Genomic DNA, 19,332 nt, shown 5'->3' with positions numbered 1-19,332 from the left:
CAAGAAATAAACGCTCAGAAATTGTTGCGGGGCAAACAATACTTCGCGAGGTGCGTGTGTGTGTGTGGGGCCTAAATAGCTGGCTGACGTGAAACAGGTGCGTCGTAATCAGGCCAGGTATGTGGGCGCTTGGGATTTGTAGTCCAGTTAGTACTCGGGAGAGTGAGACCTCCGGTGGCCGATCGAGGGAGCTTCGCTGGCGTTCGTGACAAATATTATACATTTGTTGAATTAAATCTAGGATGCACTCATTTTTGCAATCCTTAATTTAAACAAAATTGGCTTATTTACTTATTTTATGGCTATTAATGACATATTTCTTGTATTAGTCATCATAAAGAAAATACATCTTTTGTATTTGTTCAGAGGGAGTGTACTCATTTATGCTGTGCACTGTATATATATATTTATACACACATATACAGTCAAACCAAAAAACTTATTCAGACATTTTTATATTTTTGATATATTTTACTAGTGGGTGCAGGACACTAGTTCATTTATATAAGCAAGGATAGCAAAATAAAGTAAACTGTGACATATTATACCCAAAAATACTTCATACAGTGGACTACCGGTAAAATTCTTCAGACACTTTGACCTGACCATTGCTTAAGTGTTATCTAACATAATTAGGACAATTTTTTTTCTGATAGTTTAACACTGAGATCTTGTCATACTTTAACTGTATTAATGAATGAAATGTTCAAAGTGTCTGAGTAAATGTTGGTTTTACTGTATATAGCCTATATATATATAGGCTATATACAGTATATATATATATATATATATATAGGGCAGAACCTGATTTCAGCAAGTACAACATGTTCCTGGAACTTCTTTATTCTGAAACAAGCTCATTGCCTTTTCTACTAGTGAGTGCACTAGAAACGCCCACTTCTGTCATTCCAGTGAATCTCCGCTTTTTAAAACAGTTCTTCACCAATGCCTGAGAAACAACGAATAACAGTGGCCAGACGCGATCAATATCATAAAAAGTTTCATGAAAAGGATTATGCTGACCATCCGATGAACGACAACTTACTAAGTTTTATTCTTCGTGAATGAAGCGGTCTCCCATTACTTTGTGAGAATGCCGGAGTCGGTGCTGCTGAATGCGGGGTTCTTCGCTAAATCATGTGCCGTGCTCGTGTGTCTCTGCGGGGTTCATCTCATCGTTGCACTGGTTTTTTATTTAACAGAGTCAACTTCAACAAAATTTTATTACCGGCAAATGCCGTCAGACTCTTCAGAAACTCACAGAAGAGCCGCACTTGTCATCTTTGACAATAGAACTGTAGAAACAGAACTAAATAAACTGATCTATAATGCAAGTGTCATTAAAGATGACGTGGAGGAACCCGCAGTACTAGAATCGTGTCCTGAGACTTCACCACTTTTGGGTAGGTTTTCGAATCTCAAATATTTGTTCAACTGTTGCTCAGTTTTTTTGTTTTGTTTTTTAATGCTGTTAACTTCAACAGCGAGAGACTGACTAGTTTTGTTTTACACATTATACCTCTATTAATATTTTCAGAATAGGATTATTTTGAATTAGGCTAGAATTTAAGTCATGTTCAGGATGTTTGAATTAGGTGTTTAAACATAAAAACAAACATGTGTAATTGGATTTTTGAGTCAAAGTATTTAGTTGTATGCCCGGTCTCGCAGCAAATCTCCTGTATAGCAAGCTTCGATCGATGTTTTCTTTCTTCCAATTGTTGACTTATTTAATAAAAAAAAAAAAAAAAAAAAAAAAAACTATTTTTAAAAAAATAGTTTTTTATTTAAATAGTCCATACAAAATTTCTACTTGTTAGTCAGTTCCAGGTGGTTATAGTGGGAGGAATATTCTTATTCTAGAAAGAATCTGATTGGATGAAAATCTGTTTAGTGCAGGATGAGTCATCAATATTTTGGTAGCTTTTTCCAGAAAAGAAAGATTGTACAGTCTAAATGTGAATGCCTGCTAAAAGACTTTTAGTTGTATACTAACTCTGAACTCTGAAGATAACAGACATGAACTAAATATTACAAAAGGTCTTTTTTTATATATATTTGTCTTTAAAGGGTTAGTTCACCCAAAAATGAAAATTCTGTCATTTATTACTCACCCTCATGTTGTTTCACACCCGTAAGACCTTCGTTCATCTTCGTAACACAAATTAAGATATTTTTGATGAAATCCGATGGCTCAATGAAGCCTCCATTGCCAGAAAGGTAATTAACACTTTCAGATGCCCAGAAAGCTACTTTAACTTTAATCAAGGCACCACTTCAACTTCAACTTTAATGTTATGAAGCGACGAGAATACTTTTTGTGCACTGAAAACCAAAAATAACAACTTTATTCAACAATATCTATTGATAGCAGATTTCAAAACCCTGCTTCGAAGCTTTACGAATCTTTTGTTTCGAACCAGTAGTTCAGAGCGCCAAAATCATGTGATTTCAGTAAACAAGGCTTTGTTACATCATAAGTGTTTTGAAATTTCAATAGTTCACGTGACTTTCACGTGACTAGTTTGATATGCAATCCGAACCACTGATTCGAAACACAAGATTCGCAAAGCTTCGAAGCAGTGTTTTGAAATCGCCCATCACTCGATATTGTTATTATTTTTTTTTTTTGGGCACAAAAAGTATTTTCAAAAATATCTTAATTTGTGTTCTGAACATGAGGGTGAGTAATTAATGACATAATTTTCATTTTTTGGTGAACTAACCCTTTAAGATTTATTTTCCTGTATTAGGTGCTGTATTTATTATTACAAAGCTTTACCGTATCAGTTTGTGTAAAAGAGAAAGCTGGAAAAAATAATGAGTGACTAAGAGAAATAAGACAGAGAAAGGAAGCTGGCCTGTTTGAGACAGGAAGTAAACTGTTGTTTCATAAGAGGGGCCTTCCTCTTTCATGTGCTCAAAACCTATGAGCCCCACTTTCCTTTTTCTCACTATCATGCTCTCTCCCTCTTTCCTTTCCCATCCCAGTGGGTCCATTGCGAGTTGAATTTTCTGAGCCAGTGAATTTGGATATGCTACATAAAGAAAATCAACAGCTAATGATGGGCGGCAGGTATAAACCCAGTGATTGTGTGGCACTGCAAAAAGTGGCATTAATCATCCCATTCAGAAACAGAGATGAACACCTGAAGTACTGGCTCCACTACCTTCATCCCATCCTACAGAGACAGCAGCTTGATTATGGGATTTATGTCATAGAACAGGTACAGCACTCCCAAACTATTTATTTACATGTACTCCGTCTTATTTAGATGACAGCAGCAGGGTGGAAAAGAGATATGTGGTTCTTAGATACACTCACTTTGCACACAAATCAATACATACACATTTCAATGAGCTGAAATCAACACCTAATCTCACCACACAAACCTCCCGATAGATCTACTCATAGATAGATAGATAGATAGATGTAAACATACTTTTGCAGGTTTGACTTTTCTTCAGGAGACCTTCACCTTGAAGTATGGAAATGCGGTGGCTTGGCTTTGCATAGACCACATGTTTGGTTTAACATTTGACTGCTTTGAAATTTTGCTGTGCAATAACAACGAAAGGGAAAATGAGAAGCACAACCTCTGAACACCAACATAAATTGAACATTGAACTGTTTATTTCTGTTTGTTTGGGTGTAGATACTTAACTTTTCAGACTACACTGTAAAAAAAAAAGTTGAGAAAACTTAAAAGTTTAAGGCAACAAACTTCAGCAGATTTTTGAGTTTTCTCAACTTGCTGTATTCAGTTTATACAACAAAAATTTGAGAAAACTCAAAACCTCCTACAAAAACAAGTTGAGAAAACTCAAAAATCTGCTGCAATTTGTTGCCTTAAACTTTTAAGTTTTCTCAACTTTTGATTTTTTACAGTGTACTGATATGTTATAGATGGTCAATCTGGGCTCTGAAATAAAAACTACTGTTCAAATGTTTGTGTTTAGTAACCATGATATATATTCATACATACATTTAGGATTCTTTGATGAATAGAAAGTTTAAAAGAACAGCATTTATTTGAAATTTGATTTTGTTCTTGTCTGCTTAAGTGCTGCTGCCGTTCAAAAAAAGGGAGCGATACCAAATAATAAGAGATTCTTCAATAAAGTTAAAATGTTCTCTTTCTTTCTTTCTTTTTGTCATTACAGCCTCCTTTTCATGCTCTGTTCATCTTGTTCACAGGAAAATCAGCATGCAAACTACCATGCAAGAGCTGCATGCTTTTTGCTTATTTTCTTTTTTTGTGTGTGCATGCCAGTATGTGTTTATGACTGATTTAGCTGTAAGGTCTTATCAATGTCAAAGCCATCTTTTTTGCATAAAACCTATGTTTACATGTGAACTTGACATTCCAGCCCAAAATAAATTAGTGTTTCCTCTTGTGCAAGTCATGAGTTTTAATGTAAGCATGCTTTATGCTGCATGTTTAGGATGGAGTGGACACATTCAACAGGGCGAAACTCCTCAATGTGGGTTATGTAGAGGCACTAAAGGAGTACGATTATGACTGTTTCATCTTCAGTGATGTAGACATCATCCCTATGGATGACCGCAACACTTACAAATGCTCCAGCCAGCCGCGCCACCTCTCTGTGTCCATGGACAAATTTGGTTTTAGGTAAGATGAAGCCTCACCCTTAAACTTAGTAGGATATGTAACATTTGTTAAGTGACACCAATATCTGAAAGTTCTAGTGGTGCCTTGATTGAAGCCTAAGAAAACAGTTCCACAAAAATGCATTTACCTAAAAACAAATGACCTTAAAGTCAAGCACAGGTCGCAAGTTCAGGGTTTACATACATTAAATATTCTGTTATGTTAGAATAAAGATGGCTTATATTTAAAGTATCTTCATGAACGTTGTTCCTGGATCATTTGAATAAAGAATTAGATCACTACGCAGCTGTGTAAACTCAATATGCAGAGCATGACAAGGAAACCTGCTCTGACCTGGTGTAAAGTAAACAGTCAGCCCAAGACAATCTTACATGTAAGCAGTGGCGGATGCAGAAAGTTAATGATGGGTGGGCCTCTAAAAGTGTGGGTGGGCCAGAATAATGGACATTCAACCGGCTTAATTTGGAAGAAAAAAAATGACGGACTGGTCCCTCCGTGGTACTATAAATGCACACGACTTAAAGGTAATGTAATGTAATATAATATAAAGATTAAACAGGTCATGAACACGTCAAAGCAAACAAGACATTGCATTGCAACACGCTACAATGATTGCTTTATTACAACATCATCATGCACTCATTCAGAAAGACAAATGTTCCAGTTTGTCTTGTCTTGTTCATTTATATAGCACAATTTAAAAGGCAACCGAGGTTGCACCAAAGCGCTTTAAAAGGAGGAATGGAAAACATACATCGACAACATAAAACACCAACAATTTCTTAAATATTGACAGTGATTTGGCAGACCTGATCGGCAGAGGTAGCTCATTCCAAAGTCTTGGCCCTATAACAGCGAATGCCCGATCGCCTTTATATAGGCGCTTTGTTCTAGGCACTACAAGTAAATTTTGATTCTCTGAGCATAGTGTTCTGGGAGAATTATATGGAATTAAAAGGTTTGCCAAATATGATGGGGCCTGGTTAAGGATTTGAACACGAATGATAAAATTTTGTATTTTATACTAAAACGGACTGGCAGCCAATTTAAGGAAGCTAACACCGGGGTAATTGGTTCGTATTTCTTCACCTTCTTTAGTAACCTCGCCGCAGCATTTTGTACCGATTGTAGTCGGGACAAAGATGTGGCAGTGATGCCAGAGTACAGAGAATTACAGAAATCCAACCGTGATATAATAAAGGCATGGATTACTCTTTCAGAGTCAGAGTTTGTTAGGAACGGTTTTACTTTAGTTAATAGATGCAAATTATAAAAACAGGCCCGAACCACTGAGTTAATTTGCTTATCTAATTTTAAGTTATTATCAATTAGGAAACCTAAATCTTTTACTGTTGTTTTCAAATACGGTGCAGTTTATAGTTCCAACTGATGTGTCCAGTGTGAACAGCCTCAAATAGTTGTGGCGCATCATGCTCCCGGTGCGGATATGGATTTATGGATGGATTTATTATTAAGCGAGATGTTGCGTTTGCTGTAGACAGAGTGTTGCTTACTTAATTGCTTACTCATGACACATAGCAACACAGCTAAAATTATTCCTTAAATGTTGGAACTTTTATCGTCTATTGTCTTTTAAAATAGTGTACTTCTACCTATTGAGACATGCCTTCTTAAGCCCCGGTACGAGCTGCGTTTGCGATGTTTGAGTTGGAAGAGGCCCAGGTGTTATGTGTGAAGAGGAATTTCTCTAGAGTTTCTTTGAAAAGTTATTTGATTCACATGGCAGTCATTTTTGTAATACTTCCTGGCAGCCATTTTCAGTCTTTCAAGGATTTGTTTGGAATGTTGTCCTCATTTTAGTTTGAAGTATAAAGATCAGCAAGTTAGCTACACAATATACAGCCTCAAGTTTCTGAAACCAATTGTGTCAAGCACAAACAAATCTCCCGTTTGTGTAGATTCTGAGTTTAATGAAAGGGGTCAGATTGCAGAGTGGCAGGCTTTTGCTTTGGAGAAGTACCTGAAGTATCAGCTGTTGTCAGTTAGCCCTTCGTGTGCACAGTTTAGTTTGACAACTACTGTATGACAGTTAGGTTCATTGACTAAGGAATGCAGCTTTTTCTCTCTTTACAAATAACATCAAATTACTGTTATTTACAGTAAAACTGTTTTGTTTGCTTTGGAAGTATGTGATTGTGTCAGTTCTCTGCAATGTGGAATTTGTGGAATTAAAACAAAACTTCTTAATAATGACCTTCTTAATAATGCCTTCCGGTCACATCACATTAATGCCACCACAATATCATAATTACAAGTGGGAAACTCAGGATTTTCACTAAGCTTCAAGTTTCAACTATGTTTCAAGTTGAGGGCTTGTCAGTTAATGAAGTATAATGGAAACAAATTAGTATTGGTCATAAGTAAGCTTTAATTGTGATTGCTGATTGTACACTTTATATTTTAAAAGGCCACATGTGGCTGTAGAAATAAAGCATGCAACAAAGAAACTCAAAGAAAGAATAGTCTTTATTCTGATATCATCAATTAAGAAACAGGAGATAACAGGATGCAACACAACCAAATAAACTGAAACAAGACTAAACCCTGAACAAAGGAAACAAAGGGTTTAAAAACAGGAGGGAAAAACAGAACAGGTGCTAACTTATTTAGAACCATGGAAACTAATAAGCAAATGGAACAAGGAACACAGGCAAACCAGAACAGGAAACAATTGCTGTGTTCGAACTTGAAGTAAATGAAAACGAGTGAGTGAAATAAGACACCGAGTGCGCCAGAAGGCTTTTGTATGGTTTGTGCTCAGGGGCGGATCTAGAAAAATATTTTAGGGTGGCAAAGGTGTGGAATGAGGTCTATGAAGGGTGGCAACACCAAAGCAAGCACCCATGCTTAGTTTTTGGAGATTTAAGGCCTGACATACACAATTGTGTTCACAAACATTGCATTACCACAAAGTAGTCCTCTATATACTGTTTAAAATTTAAAAATAAATAACAAGATTTCAATATCCATCATGACACCAAGTGAAGACACTATATCAACAGATTCTGTCTGAGCTTGTATCACTAAAGGAGATGAGCAGTTTTATTAATATTACACAGACTACTTTGATGGTTTAAATCACATGTTTTAGTGCAAGTTAAAGAGCAACAAAACAATTTTTGAGTTTTTGTTATTAACAGAGATGGGAATGTCTGTGTGTGTTCACCCAGAACACCCTATCAACCACATACTCTAGTAACACCCCAGCAACTGCATAGCAAGAGCCTAGCAACCACCCAGAATCACCTAGCAACCACCTAGCAACACTTTAGCAATCACCCAGAACATCTATATTCTGGCCTAACTGACCAAAGTTTTTACAGTTTTTAAACAAGACTTTAAATTGGCTTTATGACAAGCCAGCATAAATTTGTCTTTCAAACTTTTCAGTCTAGTTATTGTTTTTGTTTTTTTGATTGCTAACGCACAATTCGTGAAACAATTCAACATTTTCTCACAACTATAAACACAATCTCAAAATACACCAACTTGTACAAACCTCAAACTTCCAGGTCAAAAAAAAATGTTCTAGTCAAAAACTTATTCATGTCTGACAAAATCAAACTTTGGCATCAGATGACACACAAAACGTAACAAATACACACTACTGCACTAGTGATATCAATTCATTTAACACTGTAACAAAAATACCTCTTATTGGGATTCAGGAATTATTTTGCAGCTCAATGTCTACTACACTATACAAAAATACATTTACAGATGCAGATACAGTAAAATACAGCAATGAACTTTTGGAAGGACTTTTTTCATTTTACTATTATAAATTGATCTTGCAGTAGATGAAAAGCATGAAAAAATAAGAATGAACTTGGTATGCCACACAATACAGTATACTGTCAATTGCAGTAAAAGTAAATTCAGCATCCTCTGCACATTTGGACAAATTTCATTACAGTATACTATAGCAGTGTATTGGTCTTCTGACACTAGACTAAACCCCTGTAAATTATTCATTCAGCTTTCTCTCAGATTTTGACTGTGTCATCAGTTTTGCTACCAAATGTTGTCATTGATAAACATTTTGAGAAATGTCTTTGTTTTGAACTGAACGAATGGTTTGGGAAATTGGGCTAACAATCACTTATAAGTGACATGTTAGCAATCGAGAAAAGCTAAAATACATTTAGATTCTTACCTAACTCTGCTATTATATTCTGTGATTGGGATCTTCTTATTGATTTCATGTTATTGTTTCGTCGGATGACAAAAAGAACGTATCCATGATGAAAGTGGAGCGGGCGGTCGGTGAATCAGCTCGCCAAAAAATTACGAAAATGAATCTCAGACATATTCAGATGGGATTACATTTCTCACGGGACTTCTGAGTTCACCGGGAAGCAGTCATTTTCCGATTTGCAAACAAATAGGGGAAAAAAATCGTAAGTGAACTTGGCTGCGCTGAGTTTTTGACTGTCAAAGAACCGGTCTAAGTGATGTCACACGTTTTTAGGCCAAAACATTTTTTGTCACATACAGCAAACATCTCCTCACTCTCCGCTAGCTGCCTGTCCCCTGAACACACTGTAAAAAACGCGGTCTCTGTAGTCGCCACAAGCTCCAAAAATGGCAATAAAAACAAACTGGTGCAGCCTGGACCCCAAAACATAATAAACATGCTCCAGCCAATAACCGACAAGAATGATTTTAAATGCGCGTTCATGACTGTTTCAGGAAGCACAGAGGGGAGGGGGAGGAGGAGGAGGAGGAGGGAGGGTCTAACTAGTCTCTGTTTTGTTTGACAACACGTCAACAGGAAGTTACTCCACCCAGGATCACTTAGAGCACCTTTAATGAAGCTGACTACACTGGACGTGCTGCGTGCGCATGCAACCATGCACAGTTTATTGAAAGAAGTTTATTTCTTGCCATTATTTTGCGTTACGCTGACTTAGGTCATCACATTAAAGCGCCGCTGTTGAACAGTAGTACTTGAAACACTGCTTACATTTATATTTTATTCTGTGATAATTTTGGGGTGGCAGATGGGGTGGCAAAGCTTTTTCTTAGGGTGGCAGTTGCCACCCCGTGCCACCCCGGTAGATCCGCCCCTGTTTGTGCTTGCTGTTTAAAAATCATTTGAATCTTGGCAAACTGGCACCACCAGTTAATGAAAAAAATTATCTTGAGCTCTGTCATAAGAAATAGCATGTATAAACCTTAATTAAACAATTTAATAATCAAGTATACCCGATACGCTGTAGCCACATTGGGAAGTGGGTGGATGGAAGATTCAGATGCGGACGCAGTCTTCTGGTCAGACGCGGGAATTCATTCGGCGCGGGGCGCAACTCTCACAGTGCATTATGGGTATTCTCTAGCTGTTGAGTGTACATCGGCAAAGAATATACACTAACAAGAAGTGACAGTCAATAGAACGTTCCATTGCAACACCGGCGCCCAGCAGCGGCCCTGCGTTTCCGCCATTTTGGGGTGAAAGCGACTCGGCAGTCCACAGTTTCTATGGCAATATCAGCTGCTTTGTTAAAACAAAACATACATTAAAGCTGAAATCAAACTTGAATGATGACAACACAGAATAAAATACTATCACTAGTGATCATCAAATCCTTTTAACAGTTTATTTTACACACTTTGTGTTTAAATCTTCCACTTTTTTCACAAAACCTTTGCTCTCTAGAAACCCAGTCAGTTTGGGTTAAAATTCTTTAAAAGGCTTATAAACAGTGAATTATTACCAACATATGAAATTAAATTAAGGACATGCATCAGAAAAAAATGGGAATGTTGGACAACTATATGAATATAACAGCTTGATTTTGCAGTGTTGTCTAATGTCCGTTAAAGCAAAAGTGTCCAAAAGTGTGAATTATGCGATAACGGACACAGCAATGCATCATGTATTATAAGATCGTTATGTTTGTAGTGTCATCCATTAAAACTTACAATATTTCAATTCAGACCTAGATATTATTACTATTACTCCACTAGGTCTAAAATATATTGTTCGCTGCAAACATGATGATCTTAAATTTATTAATTATTAATTTACTATTAATAAATGTGTAAAGTTGCATAAAATGGAAATACTCAATAAGTAGGTTACCTCAGATGGATGAATGGTTGGATTCCACAACTGGTAAAATAAAACATATATAAGACAATACAACATTAACTGTAGGAGCCATACAATTTACTGGTGACTTAATTTAAAAAACTGTTCTATTGCGCTTCTGATTTGGCAGTGAAATTTCCGATTTTGGGTGCGTAAGATGTAGGATTCTATGGTCCAGTTAGTATTTTCACCCCATAATGGCGGCCGCGCTACCGGAGCGCCATCTAGAGGCTGTTACCCAAAACGTATCAAAGTGTTGCCTCTTACTTTTGTTCTAATTTCTTCACTTGCAAGAGATAAACCTATTATTTTGATCACCAGCTGATCGCGTGAGCAAATGTGTGCACTTCTCTTTAAAACACGCAGCACAAACAGACTGTATATATACTTTATTGCTGTCTTTTGCTGTTTTATAAAGGCACAAAGCCGTGTCACGGTTTCGATTTTAGTTTGTTGGCAAAATACAACGTTAGAGACCTTTTAGGCTATGTATGTTTTAAATGTTCGCTTCATTATGAAACAATGGCGGCATAGGGTAATTAATGGAAAACACTGAATAAATGTTTAGCTGACAAATGTGCTAAAGTTGTCATATCAGTTGTTCTATCATAACAAAAACCCTTTAACCGTACCGAAAGAGAGTCTCGAGGCCTGCCGCTGCTCTGAGTGAGTGACAGGAGGCGTGTCTGCGGTGTGCGTGAACTCACTGTCAGAGAGAAGAGAGAGAAAGCGCTGTAGGTATTGGTGTATACTGCAGAAAAGAGATATTGAACTGTTTAACATATTTTAATAAAGAGATTAGAAAAATGATATTTTGACAGCAATGTTAAAGCTGCTGTCCGCGATTTTTGGCCCTCTAGCGGTTAATAAACAGAACAGCACGCGTCTTGCGGAAGAACATTCTAGCCGGAGCTACTTTTCTCCGTGTATGTCTCAAGGGACAACCTCCCCCTTTCTCTCGTGAAGCCAATACGGAAGTAACTTAAACTGCGATTCATCGACTGGCCGCTAGGGACAGGCTCCAAAAGAGAGCATAATCTCATAGAGTTCCATGTTAAATTGGCCAAGTTTATAGCAGAAAAAAACATGTTTACAAGTTGGTTCAAATTGTGGTTTTGGTCTATACTGCTATTTTTGCCCTTCATGACAACTCTGAGGGGGGTGAATTTTTTTATAACTTATCCGTTTAAATTATATTAAGCCTTAAAGTTCTGCATAATTAAGGGCGTGGTCACTTGAGTGACAGGTAGATTGCGCTGCTGTCTGTGAGCCGTCATGTTACCTCAGCTGCCGCTGAATTTGGCATCTCAGCCGTATTTGTGCTCGATTATTTTATACAATTATAAAATATGGCTTGCTGCATAATATTCGAGACTGATGTGAGTCTGTGTAGATGTGCATGCATGCGGAAGAGACACAGAACACACGTTGTTGGATCGTGGCATTGGCTGAAAGTTTTGATTGTGAGATTTACTACAATGACAATACCAGGAGGATATACAACTCTGACAGCACTGCTTGGATATTATAACTAAAACTGCTGCACTATTTTGAAAAAAATATACTTTGGACACAGGCTCATTTGTTTGTTAGATACGATCGTATACAGTTTTACAACATAAACGCTGCTCAGATTGCATCCTTTCTTGAAGAACGATGACAGAGAGCAGATCATTCAGAAGAAATGTGAAATGTTTTTTTGTTTTGCAATGGACACTCATATTTTACCCAAGTGCCACAGATTGGATTCACGCGATCAAGGTATGAAGTCCCATTTGATTTTCCATGTTGTTATTTGCACAACCAACACTACTGGTGTTGGAGGTTCTATATCTTAAAGAAACACCGTAGATTGACAGTAAACCTTTAGAACGTTCTGATGATAAAACTTATCTTCATTAATATTTTAGATCGTATCTAAGATACATAGATAGCTCCTTTGCTGCTAACATGGTCACGTCGAGCTAGGCGGGCGTGGTTTCAGCAACCAGTCATATTAGCTCAAACCACCTCCCCGCCTTTTTGCCCATTTTCAGTTATCCGGGAGTGACGTGCGGTGACGCGCAGCTAAGATGGCCGCGGCCTCATTTTCGCTTCAAAACTGCTGTTCAGGGGTGCGTTTCGTTGGTCATCGTTGGTGAACTATGGTGAACTATGGTGAACTATGGTCGCAAGTCCCATTGAACTCTATTGGTAACGACAGAACTTACGACCATAGTTCGCTTTGGGAAACGCACCCCAGAACTCTATGGGTGACGTCACGGACGCTACGTCCATATTTTTTTACAGTCTATGGTACGTCTATGGCGAGTCCATAGACTGTAAAAAAATATGGACGTAGCGTCCGTGACGTCACCCATAGAGTTCTGAACAGCAGTTTTGACGCCTAAATGAGGCCGCGGCCATCTTAGCTGCGCGTCACAGCACGTCACTCCCGGATAACTGAAAATGGGCAAAGAGGCGGGGAGGTGGTTTGAGCTGATATGACTGGTTGCTGAAACCACGCCTGCCTAGCTCGACGTGACCATGTTAGCAGCAAAGGAGCTATATATCTATCTAAGATACGATCTAAAATATTAATGAAGATAAGTTTTATCATCAGAACGTTCTAAAGGTTTACTGTCAATCTACGGTGTTTTTTAAGATATAGATGCTCCAACACCAGTAGTGTTGGTTGTGCAAATAACAACATGGAAAATCAAGTGGGACTTCATACCTTTATAATGAAATAGAGATCGCGAGATGAATCCAATCCGTGGCACTGGGGTAAAATATGAATGTCCATTGCAAAACAAAAAAACATATCACATTTCTTCTGAATGATCTGCTCTCTGTCATCGTTCTACAAGAAAGGATGCAATCTGAGCAGCGATCGTATCTAACAAACAAATGAGCCTGTGTCCAAAGTATATTTTTTTCAAAATAGTGCAGCAGTTTTAGTTATAATATCCAAGCAGTGCTGTCGGATTTTGATATCCTCCCGCCATTGTCATTGCAGTAAATCTCACAACCAAAACTTTCAGCCAATGCCACGATCCAACAACGTGTGTTCTGTGTCTCTTCCCCATGCATGCACATCTACACAGACACACATCAGTCTCGAATATTATGCAGCAAGCCATATTTTATAATTGTATAAAATAATCAAGCACAAATACGGCTGAGATGCCAAATTCTGCTGCAGCTTGGGTAACATGACGGCTCACAGACAGCAGCGCAATATACCTGTCACTCAAGTGACCACGCCCTTAATTATGCAGAACTTTAAGGCTTAATATAATTTAAACGGATAAGTTATAAAAAAATTCACCCCCCTCAGAGTTGTCATGAAGGGCAAAAATAGCAGTATAGACCAAAACCACAATTTGAACCAACTTGTAAACATGTTTTTTTCTGCTATAAACTTGGCCAATTTAACATGGGACTCTATGAGATTCTGCTCTCTTTTGGAGCCTGTCCCTAGCGGCCAGTCGATGAATCGCAGTTTAAGTTACTTCCGTATTGGCTTCACGAGAGAAAGGGGGAGGTTGCCGCTTGGGCGAGTCACGCAGTTTCTGTGATACTCTGCGGCGAGTCCTACCAATCCGGTCTGAAATAGTCCGAATATAAACACTTATTATAAGTGTACCATAATGATTCAGGGTAAGACAAAAACACAGTTTGGAAAATGGATTCATGTTGTATATTCTCATTATATAATTTTTGTAAATCTTTAAAGGTCCCGTTTTTCGTGTTTTTTTGAAGCTTTAATTGTGTTTATAGTGTGCAATATAACATGTGTTCATGTTTTGCGTGTAAAAAAACACAGTATTTTTCACATAATTTACTTATCTGTATACCGCTGTTTCCACTGTCATAAAAACGGGCTGATGACTTCCTTGTTCTATGAAGTCCCTCCTTCAGAAATACGTAACGAGTTCTGATTGTGCCAGCGGTTCCTGTGTTGTGATTCGATAGCAGCTTAGCGAACCTTGCCCGGAAAGGTCACGCCTCTTACCATAACGTGGAGATGCACGCGCTCAGTGTTATTGTAAACATGTCTTTAATTTTACCCTATCAATTTGAGCCGGAATCAGACCCGGTGATTGGACTGCGGGATGAAAATAACAGCATTTCAACGACATGGCGACAAACACACTCTACAAACGCAACTCTTGTGTATTCCTGTGGGCGGAGGTTAGTCAAAGAACTGTTTTAGTGACGTCATTAAAGAAGGAAGTAGAGGGATGTAGTCCAAACTGGCCGTTCGATGTAGGCGACTTCTGTTAAATAAAATATCTCGCTTGGCATTGAACTTTGAGCTTTAAAATTTTACAGATTTTATTTATACTCTAACAACAACATTACACACTAACTAAAGTTTGAAACATGGGATCACGAAGAACGGGACCTTTAACACAAAAAAAGTTGCGGACTGCAGCTTTAAGAAACTTCAAACCTGAAAGATTCGGGGCTTTTGGATAAACATTCAGGGCTCCAGCCAACTTAGCCCACCCCTAGCGCCGCCTCTGATTGTATACAACGTCTTGTGAATTGATAGCTGTCATTCAGTTATGGTAATGAGCGCACGTTGCACGCAGTAGACCAATTACAAGGATTGGGCTATCTGACCAATCAGAGCAGTGTAGGCTCAAGCAAAGGAGGGGTTTAGAGAGACTGATTCTTTGATATGCTTCTAACGAATCGTTTACAAATAATTGAGAACTGAGGTGAAATTAAATGTATATTATGAGAAAACGAAAGTGTTTTTTGACCTTGCATGCATGTAAACCTGTTGTTGGAGACTCCCAAAACAATATAAAAAGGCATAATAGTACACTTTAAAACTATATCTTTATCATTATCGTTATAGTTATCATCCTTGGTGTGAACGGGCCTTAATTATGACATCCAAACTCATAAATAGGAAGATCTCATTTGGTATCAAGATGTGGTTATTGTTATATATTCACTGTCAATATGACCAATTTTTAATTTAACAACTGTTTTTGTTTGAATACAGGTTGCCATATAAACAGTATTTTGGGGGTGTATCAGCAATGAGTAAAGAGCAGTTTCAAAAGATTAATGGCTTTCCTAATAACTACTGGGGCTGGGGAGGAGAAGACGATGACATCTTTAACAGGTGAGGAAAATATCTAACTGTTATTATTAATTACAAATTCTGTCCTATCATATATAAGATCATTTAGACAAACATGCAAGGCTCTTGTTTTTTACAACCTATAACTCTCAAAATAGATTTAGCATGTTTTTGAATTTGGCATTGTTATTTGGACTTGGCGGACTAGATCTGGTAAGCTGCTGCTGCTGCAGAGCAAGTATGGATTTGCTATTGCTAATAGATACACAAACATGCTGCTGTGAGCATGAAAGATATGCTGCTGCTGCATGAATAGACATACATAAATCCTGTAGCAGATCTAGACAGGTGGAGCTGGGGAGGTGGAGGGTTTCCGAGGAACTCTGATATTGTGCTGCAGGACTAGCTTACAAAAAACACTAAACCAGACTATTTAAATGTTGAACAAGCAGTCCCATTTGCTGCAGGATCAGTAGAAGCCAATCAGCTTGTGTCATGTGGTAATGATGTGATTGCTTGCAGATTACATGTAAAGGATCTATCAGTCTGTGCCATCTAGAGTTTCATGACTAGATATTTTAATGAGGGCTATTCTCTTTGAAGGCTGTCGTTTCGAGGCATGAAAATATCAAGGCCGAACGGAGACATCGGTAATTGCAGAATGATTCGTCATTCGAGAGACAAGAAAAATGAGCCAAACCCACAGAGGTAATCTTTCTTTCACACAGAAACTACATACACTCTTAAAAATAAAAGTTCTTTAAATTGGCATTGAAGGTTCCATAAAGAACCTTCAACATTTATGGAACCTTTCCAATGCACAAAAAGGTTCTTTATAGTGGAAAAAGATTCTTTTGATTTATCCTTTAAGACTGAAAGGTTCTTTGGGAACCCAAAATGGTTCTTTTATGGCATTGCTGTAGGGAAAATTTATTTTTAAGAGTGTAGACATGCATAAATACAAAACAGATTGAATGACGTTCTAAAGCTGTAATTTCTGTATTACAGATTTAATAGAATTACTCACACACGACAGACAATGAACACGGATGGCATCAACTCACTCGAATACAAAGTGATAAATATAGAGAAAAACAAACTCTACACCAAAATCACAGTGGATATCGGCAAACCATGAAAACTTCATAGAGCTCAGAAGAAACATGATCTTCAGGGATCTTTAGACTGCACAGCCATCTCCGAATCAGTTCAAACCTAGTGAACAACAAAGAAAACCTTGCCCTTTTTTAAAAGAAAATCGTTGAAAAACGTATTCTTCTAAGTGAAAGATGAATTATAGTTTTTAACATTCCTGAAGGACTCACCTGACTCACCTGTGTGCCTCATATGCATGTAAATTGTCTGTCCCACACTTGAATGAAGCTCAACTTAAGTTTTGTAAATATTCCATGCAAAGCAGCAGGTGAAGAGCACACCTCAGGGAACAACTGAATACTGTGAGTATTGCAATGACTAACACAACCCTGCACACTCCTTACAAAACCCCTTGGCTTTTCATGTAGTAAATATGCATTGGTAGTTTGATCTTTCAAGTCTAACTTTACATTAGTGTCCATGTTACTATGCTAAGTACTCAAGCAATACTGTATCAGTGGACAAAATGTATTCAATACCTTGGTACTGTTTTACAATATCATATACATAATACATACGGATACTCTTGTAAAGTGTTATTTTCCCAGTAGAATATAATTTTGATTGGTGGGGGTTGTGTATGCCTTAGACATATATTTCACACTAAGTCCTATTATTTGTTACTGATATTTTTTGGGGGGAAAATAGCTTTAGCTCAATAAATAAACAAATCATGAACAATTTCAGGCTGTTTTCCTCTTCGCAACTATGAAAAGGAACTGAAAATAGTGGTACTTAGAGTTAGTTTGGGGTCGGTAAGATTTTCTAATGTTTTGAAAGAAGTCTCTTATGCTTATCAAGGATGCGTTTATTTGGTTAAAAAAATACAGTAAAAACTGAATTATTGTGAAATATTAGTATAATTTAAAATAACCGTTTTTTATTTTAATATATTTGAACATTTTAATTTATTCCTGTGATGAGAAAACTGCCATTATTCCAGTCTTCAGTGTCACATGATCCTTTAGTAAACATTTTAGGATGAATAGAACTTAAACTACTATCTACTGTCACTTAATAAGTGTCTACTGTCACTTATTAATTTCACTGTCACTGATTAATTTAATGCGTCCTTGCTGAATATAATTATTAATGTGGCATTTCCTGTAGATGGAACCAAAGCAACATGGTGTGTCTTTCATGTGGCATTTCATCTTTGTGTGGCTTTAAATTCATCAAAGATGGTATTTGATGAATAGAAAGTTCAAAAGAACAGCATTTATTTGAAATAGAAATCTTTTGTAACATTATAAATGTTTTTACTGTACATTAAATAATTTTAATGCATACATTTCTTTCAAAAAAATTGTACTGACCCCAAACTGGTACTGACTGGTAAAGCAAAGAAGCCTGGAATTTTAATATCATCTAATAAATCATGCCACATCAGAATGTTCATCTATCTTCCAATGGCCCACAATGCAATCACAAGAAAAGAAAACTATTACTCATTAATAGTGCCTACTCTAATCATTAGAATGTTTTTCTCAGAATCATGAACATACACAAAATAAGCCCATATTGTCATCTTTTAATGCTTGTATAAACATTTGCAATGCTGTTTCTTGTCTTGTGCTGGTCTCTGTTAGAACCAGGCAGAGTCACTGAACTTTCGGGCAGAGATGGGGCTACATTTGAGGAGTAGTTTATAATGAGTAAATCTTAGGAGATACTGGATTGTACAAATCTGAAAATATAAATAGAACAGTTTACTAGTTCACTCTGGTTATAAAACTCCTCTACATCAAAGTGCAATATTGGTCTCTATGCCGAAGTTTTTTCTACTGCCTAAAGTCTTGTGTACGCTAGTGTATGCGCACAGTCGAACGCACGGCCTTGCAAAGTATACTTCATTTGACTCGTAAGTATACACTGGCGTTCGACGCATGCGCAGTTTTGAACAATCTCTCGCCACGAGTTACAACCCGTATAAAGATATTTGTATTCTTTCATGCTAGTTGTATAAATGAGGGTACTTTCTAACCTCTTCGCATAATCTCTTGTCTATTTAGGCCTCCTTTGTCGCTGTAGCTTGCACGCGTTCCGGTCTGTTCTGTTTATACAGTTTTTCTTCAACTACTTTGTAAATCGATGCCCCCAGGGCACGGTTAAACTAATTACTGCAACAACAAAAAAATTAAATGCGCATGTGTGACCTGCACGTACAAGTACGCACGGTTACAAAAATCCGCGTCACACACACTGTACGATGACCCTCGTGTACACGTGAAAAGTGAAGTATACTTTTGGCTTTAATAGTGTGAGTGGAAGGGAACTGAGGTGATGAAGAACCCTAGATGCTGGCAATCTATAAAATATGATTTAATATTGATGGAGCAAAACAT

The 19,332-nt window shown here is 37.4% G+C and overlaps 1 protein-coding gene across 1 annotated transcript; it reads left to right on the top strand.

Annotated features, from left to right (window-relative positions):
- The first annotated feature begins 897 nt into the window (after nt 1-897).
- b4galt1 (UDP-Gal:betaGlcNAc beta 1,4- galactosyltransferase, polypeptide 1) lies at nt 898-17,668 on the top strand. Its single transcript, XM_048197296.1, has 6 exons — nt 898-1,403; nt 2,992-3,227; nt 4,447-4,634; nt 15,752-15,874; nt 16,436-16,540; nt 16,841-17,668. The coding sequence occupies exons 1-6, from the start codon at nt 1,094-1,096 to the stop codon at nt 16,968-16,970; spliced, it is 1,092 nt and encodes a 363-aa protein (XP_048053253.1). The 5' UTR covers nt 898-1,093; the 3' UTR covers nt 16,971-17,668.
- Nucleotides 17,669-19,332: the final 1,664 nt, after the last annotated feature.

Source organism: Megalobrama amblycephala, linkage group LG7, assembly GCF_018812025.1.
Source record: "Megalobrama amblycephala isolate DHTTF-2021 linkage group LG7, ASM1881202v1, whole genome shotgun sequence".
Classification (NCBI taxonomy): Eukaryota; Metazoa; Chordata; class Actinopteri; order Cypriniformes; family Xenocyprididae; genus Megalobrama; species Megalobrama amblycephala.
This window is presented reverse-complemented; position numbering and strand designations above follow the sequence as displayed.

What these genes read in the sequence shown, in the direction of transcription:
- b4galt1 (XM_048197296.1), top strand. Translation starts at nt 1,094, where the DNA reads ATGCCGGAGTCGGTGCTGCTGAATGCGGGGTTCTTCGCTAAATCATGT. An exon ending in TGAGACTTCACCACTTTTGG is followed by an intron (nt 1,404 to 2,991) that starts GTAGGTTTTCGA and finishes TTCCCATCCCAG; the next exon opens with TGGGTCCATTGCGAGTTGAA. An exon ending in ATGGACAAATTTGGTTTTAG is followed by an intron (nt 4,635 to 15,751) that starts GTAAGATGAAGC and finishes GTTTGAATACAG; the next exon opens with GTTGCCATATAAACAGTATT.